General features: G+C 33.4%; 2 protein-coding genes across 2 annotated transcripts in view; one reads left to right on the top strand and one right to left on the bottom strand.

Moving 5' to 3' along the window:
• Nucleotides 1-26,812, top strand: part of LOC117213788 — a 245,914-nt gene that overhangs the window by 26,075 nt on the left and 193,027 nt on the right. The window lies entirely within an intron of this gene.
• LOC117213792 (chymotrypsin-2-like) lies at nucleotides 17,237-20,209 on the bottom strand. The gene is made up of 7 exons (XM_033459451.1): nucleotides 20,142-20,209; nucleotides 19,841-19,902; nucleotides 19,650-19,744; nucleotides 19,342-19,483; nucleotides 19,122-19,235; nucleotides 18,902-19,045; nucleotides 17,237-18,614 (listed from the first exon to the last, which is right to left on the bottom strand). The coding sequence occupies exons 1-7, from the start codon at nucleotides 20,191-20,193 to the stop codon at nucleotides 18,471-18,473; spliced, it is 753 nt and encodes a 250-aa protein (XP_033315342.1). The 5' UTR covers nucleotides 20,194-20,209; the 3' UTR covers nucleotides 17,237-18,470.

The raw sequence follows: 26,812 nt of genomic DNA on the forward strand, positions 1-26,812 counted from the left end.
CAAAGTATGTAATTTCGAAACACGGATTTCTCATTTTTTAGTTGCAATATAGTTCGTATATCATTGGATTTCCCGTGAGTTATTAATCCTGTTTGACAGGTATTTGATGCGTAAATATCGACGCGATAAACGAAAACCTTTTAAAGAAGTTATTTATGCAAGATTGATATAAAATCCATTAATCTTAATAAAAGATTAATATATTTTGAATAACGTTCCTTATACCTAATACTGCAACATAGATTTATACGTTGATTTTGATTGCGTCAGTATGTGATAAAAGGTATAAAAGTATTTATACGATGTATATTTTTAAATTGTTTAATCATTTTCGTGTATTATCTAGATAGAAAAATTGTAATATTTCGGAGTAGCAAACGCGAGTTACAAAAAATATGGAAAACAAAAAATGTTTGTACGTTAAGTTACGTATCTTGAAAATGAAGATTGTTTTAACATTTTCATACGACCTGAACAAACGTGTATTTATGTACGTACATATTTTCGTTAATTATCTCCGACTAATTCTATATGTGTACTATATATGTATATATTTTGTTATTAGTTGTATTGTTTGCAATGACAAGATAACATGCAATATTTAGCTTTTAATCGGCGAGATTGAAATCAGTATCAAGTTACGATAGACACGCTGACATACGCGACATTATTCAGCAAATCGATAGAACTGATTCATTGTATGATATTGCTTGTTTATTAAAAGAAACCTAAAAAATAAGAAAGTAATCGTATATATCAGATTCATGGATGAAGGAGACACAAACAAGCTATAGATGATTTTCTTCGTGATTTGTTGACTAAACGAGATGTCGTATTTTAGTGAAAATAAATAATATACACTGCATGGTACGAATATACTTTCAATGTACGGATCGGTTAGTTTTATCTTTCGGATAGATTACACTGCGCAATTCAGTAGCCTAAATGATCATGATATGTCAATGATAACGAGAACAATACGATATGTATGTGACGTGTCGATAAGTGTGCTCTTATATCGCATTTATTTCCTTTCTTCATCAAATTTTTATCGCGATGAGCTCTATTGTTTTACTCTCAGTTCTCAGAAGAAAACCGGCTTTAAAGGTGAAAGTAGATTTATCTTGTATCTAAGTATCGTAACTATATCGCAGAAGGCATAATTACAAATATGATATTTCTGGATTTATATTTTATCTTTGTTCGATCTTATAGCCAGTGTCTTGTTAAAAGTCTAATTACACCACTTGTTATTATTTCTTCTGTGAATCCAATACCTTTCCCTCTCTCTCTCTCTCTCTCTCTGTCTACCTTTTCTTTTCTTTTTTGCCTTTCACTGTAGCCTCTGAATTATTCGAAGTATCCGCTCTTAAAATATCGATTTCTACAAAAGCGCAGACGGAATGAACGATTCAAAGGTTATCCGAGAAAACGAGGACTCTCCAACGGAGAGTGTTCGTGTGAATTATTCGAGAGTGGAGTTTTCTTTCCTTAGGAGGAAGGCTTGGATTTTCATGAAAACCGGAAGGAAAAGTGTCATTTCAAGAGGACGTGGTTCCTCAGAAGTAAGCCCTCTAAGTTCCTTTCTTGTCGCGTAGACACACCAAGTTTTACAAATGAACGTAATTCCTACCTAATTTCTGTACTCTCTATTTGCCAGTTGTAAGTAAATAAATTAGTTTTTTAAAACGTTTACACGAAATAGGGTAGCCTAAGTATTTGATTATTCGGACATTTATAGGAACATCTTGAGATTTCACTGGCATTAGTACGAGACCGACTATCGTGGTTGGTAAAATTTAAAACTAATTCAAATATGTATACAGAAGTTGCAAGATATTTATTGCAAACATATATTATGTATTTAGTAAAAGATTAGTATAAATTGCCTGTTTAAATTGACTGTTTAAAAAATTTTGTAATATCTGCGGAATGTATACTTGCGCTAACCATCTTATAGTTTCTATATACTTTCCAGATTTGTTTCAAACTTTACGAATATCATCATCACTATAGTCGACTTTCATTATGGTGTTGATGAACTTTTACAATAATTCATACATAACACATAATATATTGCACGTGAAAATTTTCTGCGACGAGCGTTTAAGTACATTGGTGAAACACTGTGTAAGCTTGTAAATGACTGTTATTATTCTTCTTATAATGGCCGCGTGGATCGGTAATTAAGAGTAGTTGCAGAGAATGCACATTGATCCTTTCTAGTGCGCCAGGTGGCACCGGAAACAGGAGCAACACGTGAAGCTCTCCCTCGAGAGAGGATGGCGTATTGATCCTTACAGCACTACCTGACCTGCTATCCTTTTTCAACTCAGTGGCATTATCCTTCCTAAATCTAGCGTCGGTAGGACCATAATTGCATTTAGATTGATCGTATTAAGGCTTCGTTTATTTTCGAGCTTAATGCAGCAAGCGGATATGCAGCTGGAAGAATTTCAATCGAGGCGTTTGGTAGTTTCTTAGATATCGAATCGAAGGAATTGTACATTTCTCTGGCCGCGAGATAACGATTCCAACTAAATTGGGTAAATTTGGTGGCGATTGTACGCGAGTAACATCCAACTTACCGAAAGTCCTTTATCGAGACTTGGAACTGAAATATATATATTATATGAAGTTAACGAAGATATCGAAATTAATCTTCTTGCGATATTAACGTCAAGACCACAATTTACGGCCATTTCACGTAGATATACGTCTTACATTCTTTACGGATCGACAATTCACGTAGGATACAGGATCCTTTCTGTTCTTTTACCGAATGTCACGAACTGGTTGGATATGTTATATTTGATGAACTGTTCTGGATATTGAACATTTTTGCCTATGGATGGACTACAGACATTTTGTAGTCGTATTATTTAACACAATTCGTTTGGCACGTGAATCACATAAACCTTTTTCGCGTTTTTTATAATCTATTTTTTATAATATAATTTTATAATCTGTAGTTAGGCGGCGATATGGGAAGACGTATTTTTAACTGACTAATGTGCAATGTATGAATTTCGCCCTAATATACGAAAGTTGATATTGGAGATTGAACCTGCATATTTAGGAGATCTAGCATTAACGTATTTAACATCTCTCTAGGAATAAATTCATTTATTATGAGCTTTTCTGATTCGATGTAAGACGTTATTTAAGTAACCAATCAATTCCCTAAATTGTATCTATTAATGTCCAATTACTGCGATATATTATTAATTACTCCAAAGGTGAAATGATTCATACAGTTGGAACCATTTATATCTCTTTTACTATCGTAGTTGGAAATAAATGTCAAAAGAAAAAGAAATGATTCAGAGAGGATTCTACTTTTTTCGCCATTTCAATCTAATTATTTTTTACGTACGGAAAAAGAAGTATTTTTATTTAACAAAAAAAGAAAAAAAGGATGAACAGTGCATCGGAAAAGTACAGATACGTCGCTGCACGTGTGAAAAAAATATGCTTCTAAAAACGTAGTTCTCTTTGAACCATTCGTCTCTTCCCTCTAATATTTTTCTTCTGCAATTACAAGAAAAAATAGATATTCAAATTTTTACAGTTAGATGAACTCTGTATAATTCTGATAATGAATATTTTTGTAACCTAGAGATAAGTTCCAAATTATTTAAACTACTCTTGTATCAACTATCTCTATCATAGTCAATGCATAGTTTGCGATTACATCCATATTTTTGGAGCCCAGAAATGGTTTCGTAATTATTTGAAATACATATAGCTGTAACTAGTGTCTAATAATTAATGCATAGCTACGATTACAGGTGACGATTAGCCGAATTAGTGAAATCGATGTAATTATACTGTGCATCGAACTCGGCTGAATTCTCGTATCCGCTTTTACATTCTTACGATATTCTCGTCATTCTTGGGAGCAAACATCTGTTACGAATCGGATACCTTTATTGATTATTCAAATTCAGAGCGGAGGACGAGAGAAGTAGAATAAATGCATGCATTAATTACGATGGCAAACGGCAACGAGTTTAGATTGATAAAACGATTATCGTGCACGAGATACTGTTTAGCTGCTATTTCTCGCTATTTGTCTGTATTCGTTATCATAGAATATAAACGATGGAAGGAAGCTCCATAGTACTTATCTGTTAAACGATAGAAATTTTCAACGTCCGTTTCTTCTATACAGACACGTACGAAAATAGCTATATTTTGCTTCGTTAGGAATGCTTTGTGGATGTAAATAACATTTGCCTTCATCTCTTTGATACTTCTCTAAATGGAAATTACTTTCATCAAAGTCGAACACCAGTTACTCAATTTGCGCTGTGAAAATAGACTTTCACATGTGCAATAATAGCTATTATTATACTTATCATTGGTCTTATTGTACGTGTTCGTTACAATCTATGATCATTGTTCTTATCGAAATTTCATGTGTCATATATGAGTCTTATACTTTCATTTCAGAATCTGATATAACTAAGAGATATAATAGACAAGACTTTTATAATCATCGATTAACTTTTCCTTCTTTCAATAGGCAATTGATTGATAGCACGTTGAATTTTGAAGTTGACTCTCTAGAAATCGAGAAACCTAACTTATCGTTTCTTCCAGTTACGCCCCTCATATACAATGCAATATATACGTGTAATAGATTAGATAGAAACGTAATCTATAAATTGCAAATTTGAGAAAGATCAAGTAGCGATTATTCGCGTAATTTCTTTTTCTCATGTGTGAATGAGCGTTAACGTCGTATTTTCTATTATCTTCCATTATTTGTCGCGTTTAATGAATATTCGATTGGCGGATATTCGATGGGAACTTCTATTCTGGCCGCTTATACCGCGCGATGTGCAAACCAGTGAAACAAATCCGAAGTGGCGATGTCATTACAGATTCAATTTTCCTGTACATAGAACGATAAATACATAGAGAAGAGGGGGGGTAGGTGTATCGAAGCTTTGTCAAAAGAGCTGTCACTGATGTATATTCGAAAGTGGTTAACCGTTTGTACAGAGCGTTGCGGATATCTCTGTAACGATGGTTTTCAGCCGGCTCGAGTAAACACAAAGGTAAAATCAAAGGACGATTGATGATGTCGTGTATCCAATCCTCGGCTATTCGGTTTCCTATCAGCCGAGTGTATAAAATGCAATTCCGCGAAAGTAGAAAGGAATTAACGCGACGTGTAATTTTACTTCCGGGGAACGGCGAAAATAATAATTTGATTAAATTGTTGTTCATTCTGGAGAACGTTGTTCGTGGTAGCTTGCGGTGTAAATGATGAATTTTGTTTCAAGGTATAGGCATTGCGTTGCATGTTGAATATGTGACATACTGAATGCAAAAATGAATGAATTCATCGTATTTTATAATTTACTATATAAGAAGCTTGGGGCTTTCATGGAGAATTCTAAGGTGCTTCGAGGAAAAGGAAAATTATGCAAATTGACGTGAAAATCTGTATGAAGAGTAACTACATACTTAGCGATGTTAGTACTGGGTTTTTATTGATAGTAACACGTTTAAAGCTACTCTATTCTACATTAGTCTATATTATATGATAATAAATACTATTTGTATAAAATGTGTTTCTACTTTGTATGCAATAGGATAAATCAATATATTTTCTATTAATAGTTGATGTAACAGTATGTTACATTTTTTCACATTTTTATTTGTGACACATGGAAGAAAGGAATAAAAGTATATTTAATACAGTTGTAATAAATCGTAATAAGAGGAATACAAATGTTAAAAATCTTCTCTTACGTATGGAAATATTTATTTCATTCTGTTTATCAATTTGTTCTACAACAGAAGCAAAATATTTCATTCGTTGGAGAACACGTTTCATAAATCAGAGCACGATCATGTGAAAGCTAAATATACGTAGGTACGAAGTAAATATTTTTTCGTGTCACAGAAAATTATAGGCTTCATACGACGGGATATTTTTATAGCTGGTCCACAGCACGAAACGATACCATGCTCGTTAAACACAACTCGCGCGAGAATCTATAATAGCCATTTGTAATAAACGTTGCGCGTAAAATTTTCATGCCACTGCTGAAAAATTTAGCGGTAGTTTGACTTGTCACTTTAAAATAGAATATTCTGTCAGCTTCGTAAATTCGCATCATTGGTATATACATATAACGATATTTGCAACGACTAACAAGGTATTTACACGGCATCGATTGCTTTCAAATAAATCACAGTGAATACAAACAGAACAAAACAAACGCAAACGTATCAAAGAACGTATTACGATGAAACTGATTCAACTCAATGGAATCGGCATCATACCGATTTATCTCCATAAAGATGCTACCAGACCGATTCGACTTAATGCAGTCGATACCAAATCAATTCAACTCGATGACAATGGTACCAAACCGACTCGACTCGATGAAAACGGTACCAGAACGATTCGACTTGATGAAAACGGTACCAGAACGACTCGATTTGATGAAGAGGGCATCGGATCCACTCAATTCGATGAGGATGGTGCTGCAGCGATCGAAGTTGGTATAGATAGTAGGTATACGATGTTAGTGATGATTCTACTTATCAACTAGACTGCGAATTTTTATGCAAATTTATATCTTCACGGATATAGCCGAAGAAATGGGACGCAAATAGATACAGTACAACAAAGGGATACGCTAAAAGAATTTAAAATAATATTCGGTATAAGTACGTAGTAAGTAAAAGAATACAATACAATAAATAAATATTATATGATATTAATTATATAATATCGGTTGGAATTAAAAAAAATACCACTTCTAGAGTATATAGTGAAAAATTTACCTGGCTGAAAAATTGCATCTATTGCACTCTCTATATTGTTGCAAATTATTTGCAATTCAGCGGATTTTATACTTTTAAATTCCCTGTAAACGCATGCACATTCGCAATGTTGATATATTGATAGCTTCTCGAGATTTGTAAAATACCTTGTCTTTTAGATCCTTATAATTTTCAAAGTTTCTGCGCTCTTTTTAGAACTAGAGTTCTGATTATCGTAATAGGATCATGCTACATCTAAATTGCCATATCAAATACACGCGTAAAAATATACTATGCTGTGGCATTAGATCAGTTACGACGGTAATTCTATGTGTTCAAAACTTTCTGTATTGCTATTGACGATTCTGTGGTATGTGTATGTATTGATACGAAGGTTTCTATGCTTGCGTGAGTTTGTGTACCTTTGAAATTCTACGTGTCGCGTTCAACAGATCCGAACTATCGTGTGTTACTAGTAGTAAATCCGACGTTGTCGTATCGGCTTCACTGGACTTTGTGAAACATATAGACGTCGATATATTAGCGGTCGCTTGCTTTGCTTCCTGCGTACTCAGAATTGCTTGTATCAATTTTACTGTTATCTACATTGGTTTCTTTGATTCTAATTAGCCTTACGTCACGCTTCGCTATTTGACAACATCCTTTAGTTTTCCACTCACACTCAATCACGGCAATTTTGTGTTTTTAATTGTATTATTCTTCACGCCATATATAATGTAAATTTGCATATTTCTGTATAATATTTCACGAGTCTATCTGACACGGAATTTTCATTTCTTCCTATTTTGAAAAACACGTTAAATACGTCGTTATCTTCCGCTGTTCATTGTTGTATTTTGTTAGGTATTACACCTGGCAAACGTAATTCTAAGAAATAAATTATGTGTGAAATTTATAGAAAGCTTCGTTGGTTTTGTCATTTATTTTCATAAATATTACAAGAGTTCTATTTTTGAGCTGCATCTCGTGTACATTGACAAAGTTTGATAGTCAAGCACAAATTGACGATCATTCCGAGTTTTCCTGTTAGAAATAGTTATGAAAGGATCATTCGAAGCGGATGTAACTTTCGTTCGAGTCGCCGGTAAGAAATCTGGAAAATATATCTCAAAAGTTATTTTGACTTCGTCGAAGTTTACGTAGCATTCTAACAGGAGCAGAGCGGGAAGTTTCGTAAATACTTCGCAGTACGCGCTGAAATACCAAGATTTTCTTATGATCATCGAGATCTTCGAAAAGGATATTTTTATTTAAAAGCAAAGTTTCTCTTTCTAATTTCTATCTTACATAAATAATCTATTATTCCTAATTAACCAACTAGCTTTGATTATCCTATCTACGAAGAGAACCTTGAGATTTTATATTATTTTAAACGATGTTATCGCACTTAACTGTAACGTCTTAAATAAATACGTTTAAATTACTACGGTAATTAAGTTTTTAATTTCTATGAATTTTGTCTATTAAATAAAATTGAAAAGATCGATTCTAGGATTTACGTTGATCAGATATCTTTTATTCCTTTCTTGTTGTAGATATCTTCCTCTCGTAACACCCTGTATAATTGACGATGTAGAGCGAAAGAAACAGCAATTTTTCTCTTAGTCGACCATTAGAATCTTCGTTAAACTGAAAGTACCACGAAAAATATGTACAGCATAAACACAAACGAATTAACGCCACAGAAATTACAAGCATCTGGCTGCATACTTTAAACTTAGACTTTCACAGCGGATCAGCGTTGATGCTTGGCTCGTGTTGCACAACGCTCGCGCCTTTAGATAGCCTGCAGTATCCTGCGAAACTTTACAAGGCCTGAAGCTATTTTCTGGACTTATGAAAGCTCCGTACGACGTATCCAAAAGTGGCGAAAGATGTTTTGTATCTCATACTTTGCCGTATATCGCTTAAACTTTCAACGAAGAGTTTTACAAGATGGAAGAGGAAAAAAGCGACATCGTAAAGAAAGCTCCGTCGTTTTACTCTGATTCCTTATTTTCGCTAATTCGAGGCAATGTATCTTAATTTGATTAAATATTAAAGTTAATTAACAGGTCGTAAATACAAAGAATTTTTAAGCATGAGTGATTTCACATCTTGAGGTCAATTTTTATGACTTAAGTTTCAAATTAATTATACACGAAATAAGCTTGTTGTTCGAACTATACGTTATTTATGCGTTATCTATTGTGTATTAGATACATTGAAAATTCTAAGACAAGTAATAAATAAATTGTGTTTAATTTTCTTCGACCCAAAAGTACATTTACAGCATCCAATTATAATTTAGCAAAATCCACCTATCAAACATTTTTCCTAATATAAAGATTATTATTTGTCAACTGATAGAACAAGTCGACGTGTCACTTTCATTATATTAAATTCTCTCTATCTCTTTCGTCTTCCTACACGTCGTTTGAACGGTGTATCGAGCAGTTTCTCCGCGGAGAGAATTCCAGCGAAGAAAGAAAGGGAAAAAGGGAAGATTCATTTAGCGAATGTGAAAGGGCCAGTAAAAGCCACGTTTACACGGAAAGAAGCAGGGAGCTAATTGTTAGAAGTAAAATAATCAAGGTGCAGTTTTATGTCTCAATAAAATAAATACCTAAATTCACTTCGTAAAATATACTGTACAAAAAAAAAAAAAAAAAGAAGGAAAGAAAGAAAAACGATAAGCATAGATCAATCTCCGTCAAAGCATAGCTTTTTAGTATATACGTCGCATACATATCGAAAATAATTCTTGATGCTGTAATGTAAAAATATCGATGGTAACAATAGCACGTTGATCTTGTTCAACTTTTATTTACCGGAACAACATTCTTGCTAGATGATTCACGAAATAGCAGAAAAGGAATAGGAAGGTTCACCAACAATTCATTGGTTGGATTGTAGCATAAGAGAAACGGCGACCACGCCATTATCAGCACGTATGAGGATTTCAAAGTACCTGGATCATGGCCAATTCTACCGCAAATACTCTCCCCGAACTGTCCTTTACGATTTGTCATCCTATCGCTCGAATTCAATCCAATCCATTACACTCGCGTATTACAGAAATTGCCTTAGCTATATCTGGCCCTTTCGATTTCTCGCGTCCAAATTTTTTCGTCCATGTGACTCGACTATATGCTTTTCCTTTAAAATTCAGTTCTTTGAGTTCTTGTTTTCTAATTACTATAACATCTTTTATTTTGAATCTAATGACTAATTTATTTATTACAGTTTTCCTCTTTTTCAAGATTGACTAGGGAGTTTAGATGCTTTTGGCAAAATTAACGTTCAATTTTATTTCGATCGAATTATGGTTGCATATACCTTTAATTCATTCTTATCGTATCATTTTAATTATGATTATTCAGTTAGATTAGGAAATTTACGATTAGATATGTGGTTTCACCATGACGAAGATCGACTACATTTGTCTATTAGTACGAGACAACATCTAAATCGAATCTTCGACGAAAGATGGATAGGATTAGGAGGACCAATAGAGTAGCCTTCTCAATCACCTGACTCCAATTTCTTAGATATCTTCTTATGAGAATACCTAAAGAATTTAATCTACTTATCAGCAATAAATAAGGTGATAAATTTACGAGTGATACACGAAAGGAATGCTCTTGAAAAAGGTCGGCGATTTATGTTTCCCAGACGTTGACCTTTTGTAGATTGAGATGGAAGGTGGACGCAGCAAATTTCTTTTTTGCGAATGTGAAAGCGAATTTTTATGTTGTTCATCGAAAGGATTGACTTTCGGATTTACGTATCGAGTTGAGTAATAGGTTCGTTTCTTATTCATCTTATTCAAAAATTGTTAGAAGCAAGTGGAGACTCATCTGTTTAAACTCTTTAACGAGAGAGTTACGTTTATAACTTACTCTTTGATTATATGTAGGTAGGTTTTATATAAAAGTAATAAGACTAGATGTACTCTGCTAAAAAAAGAACACTCAATGAATTTATCATTAAACCTAATATATTGGTTAAAGATTACTTTATAGTTGACGAAGTATCAAATTCATTTTTTCATGACATCCTATCTACCAATGAAATTTATCTACGAGAAGAGCAATATCTAGAATACACATGTGATAAGTATGAAACACAGGTGGAACTAAATAGTTGAGAGTAATAGACCATTAGCATTACCTTGGAGGGTTCACTGATGGAATGACCAACCGATCGATATGCTGGGACAGATGCGAAAGTGCATCGTCCCTGATGTTGGCGTAGGTCCAACAGCTTCTAAGCTGTTGTAGATGCTGACGGCGGTACAAAGATTTTTTCCTCGGGAAGGTCTTCTTGTTTGTCATAAATATTGGAAGTCCTCGAACGAAGATAAGAATCTCTTAACTTGATAACTTTTACGATTGTTCTACTTAATGCAAAAAGATTTCTTATTTAAATGTTGTTATAGTAAAGTTTTGCTATTTCTTTTATAATTATTTTTTTAAATCTCTGGTTATCTTCAGTTTTCAGTATTCTTAACAGATTCAATTTTTTTAAACGAAACATTCATCATATTATAAAATAACTTTGTCTATTATTTCTAATTATATCGTAGAAAGATTGTATTTAATCAAATCCTAAAGTTACGGTTCATATAACTTGGATCTCTTTTCGGACAAAATATTTCCGGAATAGGTTGATGCAATAAACAACATATCCTCATTAAGCTGAATATTGTTTACTGAATAAAAAAATCAATATTCTCCTCCCTTAGCGATCACCAGACTGCATTATGTCGATATATGAACATGACATTGATGTTCTAAAATAACTATCTCGCCAACAGCAACATAAAAAGCTGCAACTCACTTAACGAGAGTTAGTTCTGAAAAGCAGCTATAACAAAGGTTGTTTTATATCTTTCGTTACATTGAAGATCATTTTATCCGACGATCAGACACGATATAGATCATCCCTAATAATATCGATCCTACTATGTTGCAATCTCATTTTTAACTACTAGAATATACTTCATAATTTAAAAAATTATCAAGGGAAATTATCACGCTTGGTTTATGTGGGTTTTCTGTTATATGTCTGATGAATATAAAGTGTAGAATTACAAGAGATATTGTAATAAGTATTTTTAATGACAAATGTTTTAAAGAAAGCAATTGAGATAAATATTTTATTTGATCGTGACGACATGAAGAGAGGAAAATGAAAAATCCTTTGGCATTTATATACGTGGAAATGGTTCTTGTAAGTCAACAGAGAACCATCATACATTGGTGAGCTTGAAACCCTTCGGAACCTCATATACTTTCACGTATTGAAGGTCTCGAAAGCTCCGGGAATCTCACGATAAAGAGGTGTGTGCCTTTTTCATTGCGAATGTTCTGAAACTCGAGCCCGAATGAAAAGCTTCAGATCGATTGATGATTAAAGACGACTGAAAGAAACACGGTTTCCCAGTATCGAATAAACTCTTCAGTGCCAATGCTATCTTTGTAAAGTATTTATTACATAACATCCCTAATTGATGTAGGGATTATTCTCCATTACGTTATTATCGACTACGATACGATATACAATATGTTTGTATATTAATTACAATTAATAATTACGAATCAATATATGTTGCATGTACATGTATTATCCCCATGTATTATTGTTAATTAGGAAAATACTAAAATGTTCATGCATTCGATATTTGGTCTGTAAACTATCACGATGTATAAACGTTAATGGTTTGTGACGATGTTGTAATTACGGTTAATTATAATTACTAATCTTACAAGAATATTCAGATTAAACATCGACGTTACGCAATATGTTTTGCAATTTACATAATACTTGTAATATTATTCCTAACGAAAAACTCGCGAAAACTTGACTAAATTATGTAAAGGAAAACGAAAACTTTACTATTCGCTCAGGTTTCCGCTATTTCGATCTCACAATTTTTAGACGATTATTAAATGATACTTTATAGATGTAAAATTTCCATTCGACGAGCACAAAGATACTTCCTTTACCGTAATTATTCGAGCATCGTAGAGATGGATTTAAAATTTAAGAAGAGAGCGTAGCACGGAAATACGGAGCAAATGTTGTTTCTCCGCGTTAAATATTATAATGTAATCCCTTCTCTCGAATTTAAAGTCTCGCTAAAACGCTTATTTTTCTCGGGGCGCGGAACGTGTTAAGCTCGAGGTGAATTGAAAGTTACAGCCTCCCAGCGCGGTTAGAGATCCGCGTGTTGCCGAATAAACACGCGGAAATAAGTTCCTTGCGGGTAATGTAATTGAAGTTGAACCAGCCTTATAAATACGGACGAGTAAGTTTCTCATGCGTACTGTGACTTAACAATTACGCATGACTCTCTTGAGGATATTGTCGCGGCGGAGTATTTACGAAACGAAGCTTGAACTGTAAGAAATCACGATATTGTTTATTTTAAGACCACCATTGCGTTAAGTACAAACTGCTTGAATTTATACGAGGAAAACATTGGAAAATGCCAGTCCGATCAGTTGCCTGTTGCACCGAGCCGTTCTATAGCTTCCGTCCATTTCGTTGTTTTTTTTCCTTGGCAAACAAATGATCCTCCGATTCGTTACTTTGCCAGCGAACTTTCTTAATTAGTATATAGAGGAAGTTTGTAACTCATAGCGTTCGCCATGAAGTTTCGAACGTTACGTGTAGCTTTTGTTTTTTCTTGGTTTTGTCTCCTTAATTCGAATTTATCGTGTCAGACCGCGGATGTTTAAGCGAATTAACGTTTTTAAGAACGTTACTAAAATAATGAAATCTGAGCAGACATTTGTTTCGCTCACTAACTATTTTAAGTAGATTTCGGTTTAATTTTAACTTGTCTTTCTTAACTTTTAATTTTAACCATATGTTGTTGTTCAACGATCGTTTGTTAAATATATAAAGCTAATATATACTCTGTTTTACTTTCTAATATAAAGTTATGTTAAATCACTTGAATCACTTATGTTACTTCGTTTAATAAAAGAGGCAGATTATGTTTATTATATTTCCAGCGAATCCAATATCCAGTAATATCGTAAAATTAGTTTAACGTACTTATTAGTTATAAAAGAGTTTGGTGAAACGTCACGGAACTCGATAATTTCCTCTTTTAACGCGTTTTAACGTCGTTATAAAACGAGAATACACGTTTCATCCGCTTTGATGTTGCCACGAAGCTTTCCTTCATATGATTTCATGGCTTTTCCGATTTTTAATTTAATAAATATGCGTTATACGTGTATCATTATGAACATGATAATTTTACTATAAATTTCCGATTTTTAACTTTTCTTAATGTTCATCAGGAACTTATAACAATGTCAAATTTAAATGTGTTTTTAGACTCCTTTTTACTTGGCTCAAGTTACCGACGACATCGTCGATGATGAAAAGTATACTTTAAGGTACTTTCTTCCAGAATAAAGGTTCGTAAACGCGTACGAGAATTGTATGCAATTTTACTACAGTCTTTGAACTATCGTAAAGTATAAAAACAGTGTACCTTCAACTATTATGTACGTTTTTACGTATGTACTGAAACAGCAGAGTTATAAAATCACAGACGATTCGCGCAAACGACAGTTTGCTTTTAACATGAACTTGTTATAATACAAAACGTTAAACGCCGCTCCTTGTCACTTGTAATTATTTATAAATATAAGCAACACATTTTGTGATAATTTATAGATACGATATGAAATGTATTACCAAGTATTAGGTTGTCCGAAAAGTGTCTTTCTTTCTTTTTCTTTTTTTACAACAGTGCACCTTTATACAAACGTGAAACCAAGTCAGTGAAATGTCGCGGTGTTTATCTCAACAGAACAAAATGGATCGTACGTAATTCGACAAAATAATATAAAACTAAAAACGTTGTGCGTCTACTATTTCCTCATAAAACGAAAGAAACTTTTTGGACAACCTAATATCTTACGGTTTCCATTGCTTTTAATTTTACTCGTTTTTAATAATTACTGTAAATTCTTAGTCTTTTAGCAATTTAAAAAAAATACACCGATTAAATGTTCACGTTATTTCATAATCAACGTAGAATGCTTATATAGGTATAACGTAAAATAAATTTAACATTCTAAATTGAAGCATTCTGCGTTGATTATGAAATAACGTGAACATTTAACCGATGTATTTTATATATATATCATTAGATAAGATTTGAAGTTTTCTTGATAATCCAAAAAGTTCATTTATACATTTATTACTCTTGTTTTATTCAAATATGGACAACTGAGTAATCACTTAATCTAGAAGTGTACAGTAATTGTAGAGTTTATAAACGCAGTTGCTTTTACATAATCATAGCTTTAATTTGCAGGAATTTGGATAGCATTTATGACGGATTTCAATTATATTCTTCGAGAGAGATTTAACGAGTTTCTTCTTAAGAAAATAAATATATTCCCTTACGGAAGATTGAACAGCATTTTTGTCGAATTCTCATCATGCGGCCTGAAAGCATTCAATGTCTGTGAATCGTTCAATCCATGTACCTTCTCCGCAAAAGTGAATGAACTTTTAAAGGGTTATAGATCGAAAGGGTTACGTATTTCTCTCGAGGGAGCTTCTCAGATTGTATTTTTAATTTAGACCCTACTTATTCAAATTACTCGCATAGTTGTCATTGATAGAGAAACTTTTCGTTTAAACCTAACAATTTTATGCGTCAAGATTTTTTCAAAATACCAAAAGCTTTTTTGTTTATTGAAACGAAAGTGAGATTGAGACACGAAAATTCGAGAAGCAACGAGATCTTAATGAATCCGTTATGCTAATTTTCGATGACTAATAAACTTCTTTCTATAAATTACTCCATGAGAAAAAAATTCCAGTAGTGTGATATCTAATGACATTGAAGATAAAAGAATTCCTGTCCGTTCTATCTATCGTTCACGTTAACACTCGATTTCATATTATATCGAAAGCAAACAAATCAATCAAATAATTCGTTTCGTACTTTTATTGTAGTATTTTAACGAAACATTTATCATTATATCTATATTTATACAAAATTGTTGTCAAATCAATTTTTTCTTTTGAATAATATAAGTAAAATATAAATATGTTTGATAGATAAATGGCAGGTTGAAGGTATCTTTGAAATTCGATAATCTTCGAACTGAACCATTGTATACGAATATTTGCTCGAATGTCTTCGAATAGTGATTTTCGGTTGGATGACTACATTGCACCATTTCGCTGGTTTGCACTGGCTCGCGTTTCGGTTTTCCACCGAAATACAATCGACTAGTTCAGTTTGTCTACGATCCCAATCGGCCATAGTGCTTTTTCAATGGTAGTTTCCAAATAAAAATGGGAATCCTATTCCTGAAATTGTCCTCTTGCAGGAGAATCGAAATTTCTATTTTTTTAAGCGATCTTTCTTTTGATCTTTTCATTTGCTTCTTCTCTATGGTTTTTCATTTCTTCAAAACTTAAATTCGCTAAGAAATCTCAATATCCATAAACTATAAATAGTTTATCTCACGAGTCAAAAAATCTATCAAGTTTTTGCACTTAAGTAAAGTGATTTTTAACGTTGAATAAACGCGAACACGCAAAATTAACCACGAGTGAATATTACATTGTTGTTATTGAATATCGAACCTACTCGTAAATTGATAACAGACGAATAGTTTAATATACACGCAGTGTGTCCGTTTGAAATATATGCACGTGATTTTTGTATCAGAAATACGAAAAAATATTTCAGTCGGATGTCGTCTGACTTCATGGGGGAAACTTAACAAGATATTTCGATCTTTTTTTACATTCTTATTTAAAGAAATTGCAATCCCAACATAACTTTTTTAAGTGAAACCATACATTCTTTCACACACAACTTAATGCATTTTTTAATTCTCTACAAAAATGTATTAATCTATTTGGGTCGAGAAATGATTAGCCAAAAAGATATTTTAACTTCAATCTTGCAAAACTTATCGTATGAAAGACAAGGAAAAATACAAACACTTGTCCTTCAATAAAGAATCAGAAAAAGTCATCGAGTTGCGTATAAAAACTGTATGGTTTTATTTTAAAAAGGTTACATCTCTTCAAATAAGAATATAAAAAAATATCGGAATGTAGCATCGTGGACGAAAGACCTAAGAGATATCGGGCGAACTATAAACAATGTCGCGAGAAAGCCAAAGTGTCGACAGGCTCGACAATGTATCGTCAGTCCTTCAATCGAATAGTTTCGCGAGAAAGGTCTGCATGACCCTGGCCACGAGCGGTTGCGGAACACGTATGTGGCGAGGCTAAGACAGAAGACAAAGGGATGCTAAGAGACAAAGACGAATTAACAATCGATGTCAGTTGAAAAGCCAGAGCGTTAGTTGAGAAGCCAGAGAGTGTGAATCGAGAAGTCAGGGAGATAGTGTTGCTAGTGTCACGTAAAATAAAAAAGAAATCCAAGATGAAAATAAAGAAAGAGAGAATTTATTTGCTAACACCTTGTTTATACTAATAGTTAGACAGTTTACTTCCGAACTCCAGCCGTGACTTTCCAAGACTGAAGCTCTTACAACTCGACTTTCGATCGAATCCGATTCTTTTTCCTTTGTCACCCCTCAATATCCCTACTATCCACGCGTTTGTTAGGCGTCCGCGACCGTTGCCACGCACGCCTTCTTCTCGAACATTCGACGGAAGCACCGTTGGGATATCGATGGCTCATTAGGCAGTTCGCTTCGGCGATATACATTGCCGCCACATCTTTATCTCTGTCATCGGTCTATCAGTTTTGAAGTGTACCACTAGCGTTGTCGAGAAAGTGTGGTCCGCGTGAGAGAGGGCGTTAGATCCGTGGTGACGAGAGTTGCAAATTAACTATCTAGTTGTGTTAATTATAATACGTTATTATGATTAGTTCACGTTAAACAACCATTGTTTCCTGTTGAACCAACATCTGTTTAATCCATTTATTGTAAATAAACTAATTGTAGTAAAGATCCTACAGAAATATCTTATTAAGTTTACCCCACGAAATCAAACGACTTCTAACTGAAACATTTTTTCGTATTTCTGATACTATGTTCTCCTAGATTAATAATCACTTGTATATGTACTCGTAGAATAATAATCACGTGCGTACATTTAAAACGAATGTACTGTATATCTGATACAGGTAAAACTTAGCAATTTTACAAGGGTTTGGGTATCTGTAACTGAATTGCGAGTTGATACTTGCTAAACGATAGTTGATCTTTGATCTGAATATCACTCGCACCCTTCCATACGCCAATGATGTGTCTTCTTCTGATACGGGTACAGCGTTATCTGAACTTACGCGGGTATTCACCTTTTCGGAAAGGTCGCGGTATTCCTCCAGGTCATAGACTTTGGCAACTTGCGCTATTACATGTGTTTTCCAATAATCGTTCGGAAATTCCGAGTTTATAACACGTCTCGGGCTATTGAGTGCGAATAAATGAGAATTGAAAACTTTAGAATTTTAAAAAATTAACATTTCAACTTAAAAATGATATTCTTTACGTTCGTGCTATAATTTCTACTGACGAAGACTCCGCGTAATTTTTTTAATGTGTTCCGAACGGAACATTTTTGTTCAAAAACGATCTAACTAAAGGGAGAGTATGAATTGACCGATCGCAATATCGTGCATTGTTTAAAAAGTTGCGAATCTATTATACTGCGTGTTTATTTATCCAATTAAGATACGAGCTAACTCGCGTGTAGACCGATGGATATACGACATTCGCGCAATTCTTTGACCAAGAGACGATTCCATGAAGTTTCCCATTCACTGTTAAAGGACCACCGGAATCACCCTAAAAGAACACGTTCAATTTTTGTTTTCACTATAAATAGAGTAATTAGACTGCGAATGTTCATGGGCATTTGTATTTCTTTAGTTAGAGAAGTAGAACTTAAGGAGAAATTTACTTATGTAAAATGCGACACTTTCGACCAATTTTATGTATCTTTGTATATTATGTGCATTCTATGGGTTTTTGCAATTTTAAACTCACTGTAAATGTATGAACACCCGCAGTCTAAATGTATAAGAATATGTAATTAGAAGATTAGTTATTAAATTGATAGTTGAAATATTTACATCGCAATGTCCTTTCACAGTGGTATTATCGTACGCACAGAGCTGTGTGTTGTGGATAACGTTCTTATACATTCGGTTGCAGTAATTTTGGTCAGCTACTTTGATATCCACCCAGTGCAAAAGCTTTGTCATTTTTCCTTCATACTATAAATTATAGTTAGAAATGATAAATATGGTAGTTAGCGTTAATAAAATTCATTGTCATATCGATCGAAATTACCGTGAGTGTACCAAATCCAGAAACTATAGCTGGAGCGTTAGTTTTGGCGATTTCTCCCGGGGAGGGCATGGGCACGAAAGATACTAAACTAGACTTCACGAAAGGTTTTTTCACCTGTACGAAATTCTTTCTAATTAATTTAATCGTAACTCGAATGTCTGCATTTATTTCGAGTTTAAAGAATTTGCACATATGTGTGTGTCGTAATAAAATTACATGCCTTGATTAGAGCAATGTCGTTCGCATAGGCATCTGTGGCATTGTAATTTTCATGAACATAAGCGGTCTCGATCTGATGTTTCGAAGTTGGCATTCGTAGATCAACTACACCGGCAACAACTACCACCAATTCCACCGGTAGCCTGTAGTGAAATCGTATTTTAATCGAGGATTCTCTATTATTTACCTGTATGAAGATTTCGTGGTTTACTAGGCGATTAAGTAATAACAAATAGTTGATTTATTTATGATAATTCGTCGATGTCGATCGAGTTGAAAAGAGAAATAAATTTGTTGTTTCTTTCTTACGCTGTGACGCAATGAGCAGCAGTTATAACGTAGCGTTCGTTGAGAATAGATCCGCCGCAGAAATGAAACATAATTTTTGCTACTTGCAGCGACACCTGATTACAATTGAAATCATTTTACAGATTTTCTTCTGTCTTGAATAATTTCATGAAATATATCTTATAGGAAAAATAGAAATATTTGGAGTATACCTGGTAAGGAATTTCACCTGGTTTCGCTACCTTTCCGTTTATGATTCGTGGCGTGGGTCCAGCTGTGGTAATAACAGTAATAATTAGCATAAAATTATATCATCCTATTGGAAAATAAAATATTATAAAATTCCATGGTTATAAATATAACTTCGTGAACTTACAAAAAGATTATAATTATTGAAAAGAATAATAGAGAATTCTGTACAATTCTAAAAAAAGGATAGTGAAATTATTTATAAAACATTAAAGTATAGTAGTAAGTATTAATCATGGAAGATATTTGTACGACTATATTTACCATTTGTCAAAGCGATCAAAGGTAAAAGCAAAAGTATACTGAATTTCGCCATCTTGTCCTCTGAGCAATGTTACTCCAATGTGCCTTTCATTTATATATATGTATACTGATTTTAAAGATTAGATAAATTTGCAATAATCATTAGATATATCAGCACATCATCATCATATCAGGTATGTCATTATTCGTAAGAATGATTCTTTCAAGAGAAGTTAGATAATATTAGATAAGCAATATAGATAACACATAAACGTAGTATAATAATGACAATAATATGATATAAATATAGACTATAATATTATATAATACATATGATAATAACAATATATATATAATAACATATAATATAATGTATGTATATATTGTATTGACAAATAACAACACCTGTTGGTTTTACAATTTTCGAGTCGCGTAATCTTCATCACAGAGCATAATGGCAACCGAGAAAATATCTGTGACGTAAGACAGATTTCCGTGTATAAAATCTTTTCTTGCTTTGTTTTCGAGAGACGTGTGAAATGGCACGTATGTAGAAAAGAAAAGGCAGGAAGAGGCCGTAAAACAGGACTACTATATAGCAATCGTTTTACTCTTTCATTGAAACGAAAAAGAAACGCTTGTCATCGATTTTTGAGTTTTCATCGCTGAATTGCTTAGCAGACACGTGTCTCTAAGTATAGTATATACACGCAAATCGTGTCTTCTGAAAAAGTATCTCGACGCTTCTCATCTAGTTTCGCCGGGAATTTTATGCTACATTGATAACGTTTGAAGAGATTGGTGCAGAGGATATGGGAATTTAAATTCTAATTTAGAACTTATTTCTACTTTCTACTTATTTAAATCTTTCTTTCACGTTATTTAGTTTGCATAGATATTACTTTTCTGAAACGTTAAAATTGTTTAGTGTTTTATCAGGAACCATTTTTCCAGAAGTTCATATAGACGAGAAAGTGACCTAATTTTTCTCTAAAGGCTTGGAAGTAGAACAACATTTTTTAAAATAAAAATTACTGGATTTATGTAATCATTTTATTCTACAAAAGAGCCGTCGCAATATTGTCCTTCTTTCATACCAAATAAATTTTGTTTGGGAATTTCAATTTCCATAGTTGCAAACATACTCAAAGTGAAAATTGCTAACAGGATTGAAATGAAATGACGAGAATAAATATTATATTTCCATCTGCATAGAAGTGACATTAATTTTCCCAGCTGCGATATTAAGTTTGTTGAAAATGCGTACATATTTCTAGTAGCAATAACAAATTTTTAACTTGTCAAATTGACAGGTTATTCTAGCGTTAACGTATTAACGTGTAAGGTTTTAAGATACAAGTTACCGTATTCTTAGATTCTCGATGAAATGACTCGCAGCGTTCACGAGGTATTGAAACACATCTGGCAAAGTTTTACTGAAATCTAACTCAGACGTGCAGCCTTGACAAAGAGTATTAACGTGTTCTCAGATCCTTCGTGAAACTAGCTACGATATTCGCGAAGCGTCGAAACACTTTTACGGAAGAGTACGGATTACGAAAGTTTAACTCGAACCCAACTCAGACATGATGCATCGAGTGCGTTAGAATGCTGAAACAATTTTAACAAAGCCAACTATGTAATTCGCAATTTGTTAAAATTGTTTTTTCGGTAGAGTAGAAATTAGGTCTGAGAGCTTCGAACGTATTTACAGTCAGAAAGTTTATCAATGTTCTTTGCCAATTCGTACGAAGAGAATTGAGGAAAGGATCGAACGAAACATAAAATCTATATTAACATAGAGAAGTAACGTTTTTATTAAAATAATATTTTACTTCTATATTAATTTTACATAAAAATTATTAAAGGAGAATTGAAAATAATTTATATCCAATATGATAAAACATCGTTGCATATATGTTAATTGCTTTTAGTTTACTTCTAGTTTAGTGAATATGCAGATCTCGTGCATTGTAATATATAAATCCAATCGTACAGTCGTAATCATCTTTCAGACGCACCAAATTGCTAGAGCGTGAACTCAGGAATGATACGTCGAGCATTATTGGATTTTCAGCTGTGAGGAAATTAACAGTAATCCTGCAGCACCATTGAAATAATTATTTAAATGCATATGATAAAATTCATTAAATTTAATACAGTCACGAAGTAACGTTTGACAACAAATTCGCCGTCTTTTATCGAAACTGGTAATGAAATGTCGTCCAATATCTATCAATCGTAATATTTTCTTTAAATTCATACATGAGGTTATTATCAATATGAAGGTATCGAAGTAAACTTCTTAAACGTTTCTTTACGAGGTAGAAGTTTTTACGTCGGAGCACGTTTCTCTGCCTTTTTCCTTCATTTTTCCTCGAGGCTTGCAGTCGTTAAAAAATGAAGGGAGGAAATAAATTATTGGCGCAAGTGCGACACCCTCGGCTTCGTTTAATCGATTACGTGCTCCGTCGGAAAATTATTATATCACCGATTACGCCATTTGATTGTGCGAAAGGGGGAAAAACGACGTGAGAACATAGACATCGACGCGTGTGTAATAAGGCAATTGAAGATCACAGGAGAAAAATATCGCTTGTTAGGCTTCGCGTTTAATGTTTCGAATGTGCTGAATGAGCTTATAATGGATCATTTTGAATGCGTCATATCGAAACGAAGAACAAATTTTTTAAATTTGGCGTCTCATTAGTGTCTATTTTCGTATAGTTTTATACAACTTAATCTTATCAATTTTCTACCTTTGTTTGTGCAATAATTATTTACAGCTTAATCGATGTAGCATTGTATACGTATCATTTTAAAGCTAAGAATTTTCCTATAAGTTCTTTTTCATATTACAATTCCCTTGACGTTTAAATCAGAAAATCAAAAGAATGTATTTACATATCTATCATATTTTTCTTTTTTCATCCTCCTATGAAAAACAAAAAATGTGACTTATCGTCTCTGTTTCCTCTGTGATCAAAATTTTCGTTTGCACAATTCGGTTTTCATAGAGCGAATATGAAAGAAAAGAATTTAAAGGAAGGAATTAGGTAACAGTAAATTGACATTGATTTAAATACCGCGGGTTACGCCAAGAGGTACAGAGAACTCGTCGTGGAACATTTATCGTGGTAGCTTCGAAACGTCGATTTCTAGCGAAATTGCGATAAAGAGTGAATAAAGCAGGTGAAATAGAATCGTGAAACGCTGTAAAATTGCGTGTGCCATTCGCTCGATCGAAATCGAACGGGCAATGTCGAGGTCTGCGGAGTTCGATGACGATTGAACGATTTCAAACGCTTAGGGCGATTCGGCGTTACGCACATAACCGTCGAGAAGGGTTGGCATCAATCTTCCTTGAAAACCCAGTTTTCGTTTATTTCAGACTTTACGAAGAAATTTGTAATATACAGAGAAATTTAATTAAAAGACAGTAAGAAGAAAATAGCGAAGATCAAAGTAAAATTTATCTTTGCTACATTGGTAGTTTATCTTTCGTATTAGCTGCAATTGTAGAAATAGTAGATTCTCCAAATTTATTTTGTAGTCTGGATAACGAAATTCATCGAATAATTGCGAATCTTTTATATTTGAGAGGCACATTCTTTCCGCCGCTTTAAAACAATGCACGTTCTTAGCTTTTAATCTATCTGCGGAAAATTCTACTGTTTCTGACGTATAATTTCATTCGTATTTTGTTTATATTCATTTTTAACTTTTCTAAATACCTGTCGTAAACAGACGACGAAGCAAAAATATCCGTGAAGTATGTTTATTCTCATTTTTTGCATTTGGGAAGAACGACTTATGAAAATGTATCTGTACTTGAAAGATTGAGAATAATTTTCTTAACAATTTACGGTTAATTATGTTAAACAATACAGCTGAAATTGGCTAACAAGTTTATTCAAGTAGCATGCGAATTTCTTTTACGTATACTTCTAAATACAACATTACTGAATTAATTCGTTATCAGTGTTCAAATAAAAAATATCACGAATGGAAACATTTCTTTTCCATCCAATCAAACGTTTAGCCCGTGCAAAATACGAGAAACGGATATGTCGACACGGTACCGATCAGTCGTGTTCTGAAAAACGCGGAAAACGTTTTAATTGTAAAGGAAAACATTTTACATTGGCGCGAATGAAACGTGAAGTGACACACAGGCGCGTGAGGGACATCGGCTTTCGCAATGGAACGATTCCATTTGTCTACCTCTGGAACATGAATTCGTGGAGTTGCTCTGTTCCTTCATCACGCGCTAGTGACAGCTTGATATCTCACGTGAACTGAATGCTTATGTATACTGTCGCACGAGTTATTGATTTCGCATTTTTCGCTGTTTGATGCCTCGCTTTTCAAAGATTGATAGATAAAACGCATCACGGCTTGCCTTGTTTCCAATCGACGAAGAAGACCGAAACTGATACAGACGTATAGTATCGAGTTAAAGCTTTAGATTACTCGCTGAAAGAAAATGTTGTTTTATTGATTGGTGTGCATGTTGAATTTGATAGAACGATATTACTTGATTACAATTTTTGTCCTATAGCTAATTCGCAATCATATTAAGGAAGAAAATTATGATATTATAAATAGTTATAATTGTTGTAACAGAACGACAACATTTTGAAAATTTGTTTTCAATTCCCTCTTCTCTCCTTTTTTCTTTTTTTTCGTAATTTTACGATGCACTGTGCCATGAAATAAAATATTTCTTTTGTCATAAAATCTCCTCTTATATGCATTTTAAAAGTTTCCCAATTTAAAAAAGTACGAACGGGAATACGAATGGTGAAGTAACAAAAAAGCCAAAGAATTTGTAGATCATTCGTTTGAGTTAGGAAGAATGGACAGTTCTCCAGCTCTTACGTAGAGCGTAACCGGAAGTGCATCACGAAGTTAAGGAACTTTACATCAATTATCCCCTTCCCTATAACATAAGTTAGCGTCAGTTCGTGAAGTCATTAAACCTATACATTCCGCGCGGCTAAATCTCCCTTATCGCGTCCTTCTATTGCTCGACTAAATGAGATATTTCAATGTGGTCGAGCGTCAGACAAGTGAATTCCAGCTGCTTTTTCGCTTCTCTCCTCTCCTTAACTATTAGCCATAATGATGCGTATTTAAAAACTCGAATATTATAGGATTCAAAAGCTGTCGGTGAAATTTTTTCTTTCCAGTTTCAAAAGAATTTCTCATTTAATTAGTTAACAAAACCTACTTATTTTTAAGGCCCGTACTTATGAATATATTTTTCACGATGTCTTCTTATTGAGTAAATCTATTAATTAATTTACGAGTTAATATCATGTTAATGTATGTATGTATGTAATTTTAATTAATAATATTAGTTAATATATATAACGAATAGTATTTTCGATACAGGTGATAGTGTGTTCGTCTAAAAGGATTAATGTACGCGTTGAAAAATATTTCTATTCTCTTCGAACTTGATCTTTTTATGCGAATAATCTATAAAGTAATAATTGTTGTTACGTATTGTGGACATGTTACGAAAGGAAGTTTAAATATTTTGATATTGCTATATGATGTTATATGATACTATGAAAATATCTTCACATCTTTTCCGTACAAGTATAAGTCCTTTTTAGTATTTATTTTGATATACTTTAAATATATATATATATAATCGAATTATACGTACGAAGAAAATTTCAAGTTTTAAATACCTTCAGATATAACTTTGTTTGAGAAAGATTCTGAGTTCTTTAAATTGCATCTTCTGTTAATATCGTTTTTTTAAGAGAAATCTAAAAGCAGGAGGAAATAGTGAAGGAGATATACGTTTCGTGATTTATATTTTATCACGAAGAAGGGTCTGTTTAAACTTGACGTAGAAATAATTGAAGGTAGAGATGAATATTGGAAAAATGGTAATCGTGGTCTGTCCGCTGTCCCGACGTATTACATACTTTTTCTCTCATTCTAATTCCACGCAGAGTAGTTTTCGTCTCTCCAGTTTTAATCTTTCGTCTCACGTTCTCCTCGAAATTCCGATCGGAAGATTGAATCAGCTAACATGCCACTCCGTTTTTCCAACCTCCGTTCTTAATTCCCTGGACTTTCTCCTTTTGTCTGTCGCTGAACGGATAATACACGTCGCGTCATTATTTCATTCACGAAAGTGGAATTTATATTTCGCGAAATTACAGCTCTACTTTTGGTTATAAATTGTCACTTCTCCCCTTTCGCGAGAGAACGAGCCGTTCGAAATGTACAAAAATTTCTCGAAATTCGCGCACTGCGTGTTTTCCCTCGCAAATATCCGACGTGACATTTTGATTATATGGAAAACATGCATATTCGTGAGATTAATAGCTGTAACGACGAACGAAAACGTGTCCATGTATTTATAATCATTATCGTGTTTTTTTAAGTCATCAAGTTTTCGGCTTTTAAATCTAACATAACTACTGTATAAAAATCTTAAATTATTTGAACTGAAAGGTTAGATCAATAGATTATGCAACGAAAGCAAAGAAACTTTTATTCGAATAAAGTAGTCTCAATAGAAATAGTGGAAATAAGGAAAATTAAAGCGAGTAACGAAAGAATGAAACATTTTTCTTTCGAAAAATGGTCTAAGAATTTTGCATCTAAGAGATTTGCGTACTTCGGGAATGAATCATTCTTCATTCATCAGCGCAACTAATAATATA

This window comes from Bombus bifarius, unplaced genomic scaffold, assembly GCF_011952205.1.
Source record: "Bombus bifarius isolate JDL3187 unplaced genomic scaffold, Bbif_JDL3187 scf7180000009125, whole genome shotgun sequence".
Lineage (NCBI taxonomy): Eukaryota > Metazoa > Arthropoda > Insecta > Hymenoptera > Apidae > Bombus > Bombus bifarius.